Here is a 7,953-nt window from a genome sequence, read left to right as displayed (position 1 = left end):
ATGTCCCTGACGGGAATCGAACCGGGGACCCTTCAGTCCACAGGCCGACGCTCTATCCACTGAGCCAAACCAGTTAGGGCCTTCCTTCCTTTCTTAAATTGATTTAGAGAGGAAGGGGGAGAGGGAAGGAGAGAGGGAAGGAGAGAGGAAGAGAGAGGTGGAAAGGGGAAAGAGAGGGAGAGAGAGAGAAACACTGATTTGCTGTCCCACTTATTTGTGCGTTCCTTGGTAGATTCTTGTATGTGCCCTGACTGAAGATTAAATGAACCCACAACCTTGAAGGGTCAGGATGATGTTCTAACCAACTGAGCTACCCTGCCATGGCTGGTTTATCCATCCTTAAGACAGAAGCCCTATGAAGTCTAAGACTCCACTCTAATTCTATCTACTTCAAAATCAGGGCTCAGCCCAAAGGAAAGCATAAAAGAACAGTAGGCCTAGTCTATGTGCTCACAAACTCTCAATACATTATATCCAGTACCAGGAAGTACCTGATAAATCCCTCTGTGAAGTTAGTAAATAAATCCATTTAAAAGGAACCACATATGACCTCAGGCAATAAAGCCTGGTTCTGAGAAAACATTTAGGTTTGGACAAAGAAATATGAAAAAGCTAGTGAAGCAGTCTTACGGCTCCATAAAATAGAATTTAAATACACCACTTTTAGGAGTTCAAGGTAGCAATGTTAATAATTACATCAGAATAAGCAAGAACCAGAATTCTCCCAGGAAGGCAAACTAGGGAAAATGGCCACCTCACACTAACAGATTCTAGATATTGTGACTAAGATTCATTCGAGTCATCTAAAGGCTGACCATTTTTTCTCTAAGCAACCTCTACCTGTTTGATTTGCTCCCACAGCATCCTTGTCACCGAGGAACCTGAGTGAAACGTGACTTCCACATGATAGGCAGCATTTAAGATCTGGAAGAGAACACACAGAAGAAAATCAGTATGCCCTAAGTGGTTTTTTACAAAAGGCAATAAATGATACTTACTTCAAGAATATAGCCTGGTCTCAAGGTTCTCAAACTTATCCCTCAATATAAGCGCAGAGTTAATGCAAGTTGATCATCTATGTTGGGACTATTTGGGCCCCTTTTTTCACCTTCGTGCTCATTGCCTTAACTGCAATTGTACAGTTCACGAGCACCCCCGACAGGCAGGAAAACAAAACAAAATTCTAACTGGATCAGCAAAATGTTGAAAGGGAAATTGCTGGCTACTGTGAAGTTGGGCTTGTGTGTAGATTCTGTTTCATGTGTTATCTGTAACATGGTGTCTTAAACGCTCTTTGAGTACCTGTTTGAGATTATTACTGGTGATGTGAACTGAGATATCCTGAGACTTCTCTAGGCTCTGCAGACACCGTTCTAGGGTTCCAACGAAGCTCTCACGTAGATAATCCACCGAGCTGATCAGCTTATTAGCCACTGCCTGATTCAGCCGGGAGATGATGAGTTCCTGGATCTGTCGAATGCAGCATTTGATCTCTCTGGTGCCCACTGGTTCCCCATTCTCAGGAACAATGACATCTGCAGAGGCAGAGAAATGAGCTCGGTGGCAGGAAAGGGCGGGAACACTGAATAAAGGCATCTCCCAAGCCAAGGAGCTACCATGACAGTGACTATAAAACAAATGGTCAACTGATGAATTCGGACCCTCAGGATGACCAGGGACCATGTAATCCTCAAGTACTTAAAGGAGCTAAGAATCCGAAGAAGGAACAATTGTATATAGAATAAGCCTATTGATTTTGTTAGCTTTTTGGTCACATTTATAAGATGGGAAGAACATTCATTGAGTGCAGACTCTTTGAGAGCACTATAGTAAGTATTTTACATATGTAGTCTAATTTAATCCTCACAATAACTTTGTCAGGTGGGTATTATTGGTTATATTTATAGATCAGAAAACAGCCTCAGAGAGAGGACAAACTGGGCATTGGAAATGTCCAGGCAGAAAGTACTACAGCCAGCATTTGAACCCAAAGCTCATGAATTCCAAAGTCATATTTCCCACCACCTAGCATATTGAGAAAAATCCCAGAGTTAGGCATTCAATTCTAATCAATTACTAGGTAAATATAAAAAATTATATAAATATAAAAATTGGAGCATTGGTTATCCCCACCAATGGCTGTTTTGCAAGCCAGAGGACAGAAGAAGTTAAGAGGAGATAAATTACCTACAAAAACTCCACTCCTAAAAAGGCATTCTTGTGTCTTCAGGTGAAAATTTAATGTCACCTCTTTGGAGGAAATCTGGCAACATCTACCAAAATTCTAAGCTCACCAACTAACAACAGCAACAACAAAAAAAACCCTATATACCCTTTGACCTAACTGTGCTTCTAGAAATTACTTTTCTAGAAATATACCCTTACAAGTCCCAAAGATATATATGGACAACAATGATCAATGCAGAGTAGTTTGTAATAGTAAAAAAAAAAAAGAAAAAGAAAAAGAAATAGACTAAATGTCCATCAGTAGGGGAGTAGTCAAATAAATTTAGGTATAGATGCATTAGAAGAAGACAAACTTGTATGCACATATCTGGAAAGATCTCTAAGACATGAAGTAAATGTAAAAACAAGGGGCAGAAGATATGGAAGAAAACTGGGGGACAGTATCTTTGACACCTTTGAGTTAAGTACCATGTATACAGGTATTATCTTTTCAAGCAACAAATATTTTATAAAGTATGTATGTCTTGATACTAAGTGTGTATGCATTATCTTTATTAAAAAACAACAACAAAACAGTAATAAGAATCTGGCTCCATAGAACATGTGGTAGATATCTCCTAAATCTATTTATTGTTGCCTCAAGAATACCCAGAAAAGACTTAGAACAACGTAAGAAGTAGGCACATAAGCCAACCAGGTAAGAAGATCCACAAAAACACAATGCAGTTAACAAAGCCAGACATGATCTATTTGTTCCCAGTTACTCCCACGTCTGTTGAACTAACCATTGTATCCTAGACACCAAACATGATATGCCTGGCACATAATAGGCAATCAAATATTTCAGTGCCCAACCTAGCTGCCCTATGTGCTCTATGGTACCAGCACTGCTGCTCCAGTCTCTCTAATTATTCAGGAGACTTCCTAGGATTTCCACTGCAAGTAAGCATTTCTCAGCAACTCCTCCCCACTGTAGGAAGTCAACAAAGAGGTATTTTTGTTCATCTTTAGAAATACAGGTAAGAAATGAGGCATCCTCTGTATAAGTTTAGCAGCCATATACCGTCATTCAATACTCATTCATTCTCCAAAGATGTACTATAACAGACTGTGCTATTTGCTGCAGGGGATATAAGATCCAGATCCTATTCTACTTCACCTTTAGGATTTTAGAAAATAGAACAACATAATTATTAATAACTATAATAAAATAGCTAAGAAAAGTAAAGAAACTTCATGAAAAATGTTACTTGGAAGAGGCTTGAAGGGTAAGTAGCATTCACAGACAATATAAGACATTTCCGGTTTAGAGCAGGGCATGAGCAAAGGAAAAGGAAAAGGAACATATAGAGGACAGCAAGCAGTTGAGAGCAACCCAAGAGAAATTAGAGAAGGTGCATAGTGGGAAATTAGACTGGGAAAGTTGGTAAGGGCCAGGCTTGGGAAAACCTTTAATACTAGGCGAAGGAGTCTAAACGTAGTCTAGACGTTCAACCACCAAACGGGTCGTGGCCCACAGGTTGAGAACCGCTGCATTAGACTAAAGAGGAGGAATAGGAAAGCAAAGGTAGATGTACAACATGGAAGAAGACAGATCAAGAATTGGCAACCAACTGGATGTGTGGATGAGAGAAAGAAAACAGTTAAAGACGATGCCGAGGTTTTGAAGCTGGTTGCCAGGAAGACAGTGGCATCCAGCACCTAGAAACAGATTAAGAAGTAAAGCATAGGAAACAGAGTATAGGCTCAGGAATCAGACTATATCGATTTAAATTCTGCCTCTACCACTGAGGAGTTGTGTGACCTTGAGCAAATTAACCTGAGCTTCAGTTCCCTCATCTAGAAAATGGCAATAACTAGAATTCACCTAGGGAGGTTGTTTTTGAAACACACACACACACACACACACACACACCAGATGCTAGGTCCCATGTCAGAAATTCTGGTGAATTAGTAGTCTCGAGCATCTATATTTTCAAAAAGCCTCCCAGGTGTAACTTGTAAACCACGTCATGGTAATGGGTAGTAGAGCTAATGTTTATGCAGCTGTCAGTATACAAAGTCAACAGCTTCTAAAACCAAAAGATCTGACTAACCACTTTGGCCCAACTTTATTCATAGCCATTTGTAGGAAAGGGACCACCAGAGAAGCTGAAAACACTACTTTGTGAAATCCTTCTAAGTTGGGTTTTAAGAGCAACCTGAGAAGAAAATGGACACCATGGCTCACACACAAAAGGACCAATAAAGTATGAGGCTCTGCCAAAGGAGCCAGGCTGAAAGCATGACTTAGTATCATTCTTCAAGCAACTCTTCTCCAGCTCCATTAAGGTCAAGGGACCCAGACATAGACTAGAAATTACAGAGCACTATTAGGATGGATTCACCGACAGGTGGGCTGAGTCCAGAGAAGGAATGACAGGGGCATCTTCTAGGAAGGTCTCTGAGAACAAGAGGCCACCTTGGCTAAATGTTTACAGTGGCTCCTGCTGATGGCAGCGGTGTACATGAGACAAGCCTGAGTTCCTCCATTTCCAGCTGGAAAGGGCAGAGGCCCCTGTAGTCCCGGCACCCCACCGGGCGAGCTCTCAGGGACCTACCTTTAAACTCCATGTTGGCAGCTTCATCCAGAAGTTCCTCCTTCATGGTGTTAAGCGTCTCAACAATCATGTCCTTCATTTCCTCCTGCTTTCGGTTGGCAATACTCATCAATGATTCATACAACTCATTTTCCATTTTTCGCGTATATTCCAGACGTTTGGGAGTAATCTGAAGGTCCCGCTGCATGTCAAAGGCCTGGTTAATGAAGATGTCAAGGCAGCAGCAGTGCACCAGGTTCAGGGCCTTGGCTGCGTCGACCAGGCGAGCCTGTAGCATCTGGTGAGAAAATGTGCTCAAGTGCCTCAGCTTCTCACTTTGTTCCACCAACATGCTCTGAGCTTTGGTGTCCTGGCCAGCGGCCCCCCAGCTACAGTGACTGATGCTCAGATAGCCCAGGTCAATGAGCTGGCGATGAAGTGGTGATCGTTCATTCTCCATTCTTCTAGTGGGGGAGTCGATTATCTCTGAGCCCAGCTTCGGTACTTTGAAAAAGAATATGGGAAAAGAGAAATACTTTCGGATTTCCCGAAGCTCTTGCTCATCCCGCTCGGAGAGTTCATCTTTGTGGAATGCATAGGTTATCACCGGCAAAAAATCATTCACCAAGTCACCCAGAACATCCACTGGGGGCCGGAGGCCTTGGCACGGTGCCACCACAATGTCCACTTCCTGGAAGGGTAACAGGGTCATATCAGCACTTCAGAGTCAACCAATCCTTGCCTCCCCAAAGTCCCACAGGGAGACCAAAGTCCAGCTGTATAATGAGGCAATCGGACTTCGGCATGCCCTAATCATCTATCTACCTCCTCCCTCCCTCCCTGCTGTAGCTAGGCAGGCACTTGTCTAGAGAGAGTGAAAAAACAAGTAAGTAGAAAAGATGGCAGACTTTTAGCCATTTCAGATGAAAAGAATACTACTTAGTCCCTGCCTTCCTCTGTTGCTTGGAAACTCTCACTCATTCTCTCTGATGAAGAAATGAGACAAATAATGGAAGAAAGAACTACTATGGAAATTATCAGGCTGAGAGTGAGTTTGCCTGGATGGAACATGCCTCCCCTTCTTGCACTCCTCTCACACCCCCACCCCCACATCTCTAACCTGGCTAACTCCCAAGCATCCTTTAAATTTTGATGTGTATGTCATGTCGTACCCTTACATTCTTTCTATTACATAATCCCAAGCACTCTCTACCTCTCCTTTTCTTAATGTTCGACACATTTAGAATTTATTTATTGAAAACACATTTTTCCCATTAGCCAATAAACTCTTTAAGGGCAGCGACCATGTCCATCTTGTTCATGATTATAACTCCAGTGTCTAGCACACAGTAAGCCCTCAATATTGTTGAACCAATCAAGCAATAGCAACCTAAAAGCCAGGTTTGCCGAACATTATTACTGTTCTATTCTGAGAGTCTACAGGTATCCCAAAAATCTTAGCCACCTGAGTCTTGAAAATACCTTTTTTCTCAAGATTTGGAAAGGCAATGTCCTCTACAGACAGGGGTGGCCAATTAAGTATGTGGGGCTTCCAGGAAAGCTCTTCAGAGGGGATATGATTCTATGATCCTACCAAGAAGTATGCTCTTTGGCCTTGCCCTTCTTGCCTGGCAGCACAGCGATGGTCATACGGCAGCTGTAAGGCAAACCTCTGTGGAAGCCAGAGTTAAGGATGACGAAACGAAAAGAAATAGGTCGCCTGGAAACCTGATGACCACAGAGCTGCCACACAAGCCCTGAGCTGCCTCGCTCCAGACTTCTTTAATGTGAAGAAAAAAAACTTAACCTATGTCTTATGTAAACTAGCTCCTGCTTTTCTGTCTTTTACCTGTGACTCAACCCAAACATAACTGATATACCCAAGTCCCTAAAGTGAGTTTGGTTTAGGAACAAACCTTCTACATGTTCTTTTCCTAGCCAACAGTTTCTGCTTTGTGTTTTACCTCTTTCCTGAGGATCCTGAGGCACTTCGGAGCATATATTTCCATCCACTGCATTGCTGCTCCTCTATAGCTCTGAAATTGTCTACTGTGCCTGGCATTCCAGACCTAAGGGTTGACCAGGAGACTCACGCTTGTATCACCATTTAGGCACAACAACTCCTGAAGTCTTCAGGGGGGTCCACAAGCTCAAAAATCAATCCTCCACTGAATTCTAGCACATTTTACAGTTATAAAAGAACTCAACAACAAATCTGCCCAAGTCTGTCACCTTAACAATTGTCAGATGCTGAAATTGTACTTTATTTGAAATCTAAAAGATACACAATTTGTTTATTTTCTTTCAGATTAATGTTCTGTTTTCATTCCTTACCTTATTTCAGCAACATGTATTTCTGATTAAATATTTTTAAAAATCAAAACCTAGGCCCTCTTCCTTTTTGATCTCCTTCTTTAGATAAGTAAGAAAGGACTAAGAAATGCCAGCTTATTGTTTCTCATGCTGTGTGTGTGTGTGTGTGTGTGTGAGAGAGAGAGAGAGAGAGAGAGAGAGAGAGAGAGAGAGAAGTCTCCCATTCCCAGCAAAGCACAAAGGTCTCACCTTCCCCAACAAAGTGCTAGTAAATTTTACTCTAAGGTGGGTCACATAAGTGTCACTTGGCTGGCCACTTTGAGCCCCCTAAAGCGAAAAGTGCTTTTAGCATCTCACCATTCGTATTTGAGCAAACACATCATAAATCCATCTGTTTGCCATCCAAGCCTAGGCCAAGAAAAAATCTGCTGATTCATCTGTGCCTCGAATTGCACGGAATGTTTTCTGATTGGAAGGTTAGTCTGACATTCACACTCAGGTTCAAAACAAACCCTCCTTGCCCTAGCCGGTTTGGCTAAGTGAATAGAGCATCGGTCTGCGGACTGAAGGGTCCCAGGTTTGATTCCAGTCAAGGGCACATGCCCAGATTGTGGGCTCAATCCCCAGTAGGGGGCGTGCACAAAACAGTTGATCAATGATTCTCTCATCATTGATGTTTCGATCTCTCTCTCTCTCTCCCCCTCTCCCCCTCTCCCTTACTCTCTAAAATCAATAAAAATATATTAAAACAAACAAACAAAAACAATCAAACCCTCCTTCAGTTCCAAGTCACTGCCACACTTCATGAGGCATATTCAAAAAAAGAGTAAGAGCTTCTAAGTTTAGAGTTGAACATACAGCTACCTAAATGCCA

The 7,953-nt window shown here is 42.2% G+C and overlaps 1 protein-coding gene across 1 annotated transcript in view; it reads right to left on the bottom strand.

Annotated features, from left to right (window-relative positions):
• DSTYK (dual serine/threonine and tyrosine protein kinase) overlaps nt 1–7,953 on the bottom strand; it is a 39,131-nt gene that overhangs the window by 12,125 nt on the left and 19,053 nt on the right. Inside the window, exons 3-5 of the mRNA XM_006754427.2 lie at nt 4,788–5,457; nt 1,303–1,535; nt 841–924 (exon numbers count right to left, since the gene is read on the bottom strand). Coding sequence (XP_006754490.1) covers nt 841–924; nt 1,303–1,535; nt 4,788–5,457 — 987 coding nt within the window. The remainder of the gene's footprint in view (nt 1–840; nt 925–1,302; nt 1,536–4,787; nt 5,458–7,953) is intronic.

This window comes from Myotis davidii, unplaced genomic scaffold (assembly GCF_000327345.1).
Source record: "Myotis davidii unplaced genomic scaffold, ASM32734v1 scaffold710, whole genome shotgun sequence".
Lineage (NCBI taxonomy): Eukaryota > Metazoa > Chordata > Mammalia > Chiroptera > Vespertilionidae > Myotis > Myotis davidii.
Note: the sequence above shows the minus strand (reverse complement) of the source record. Positions and strands in the feature narration are given on the sequence as shown.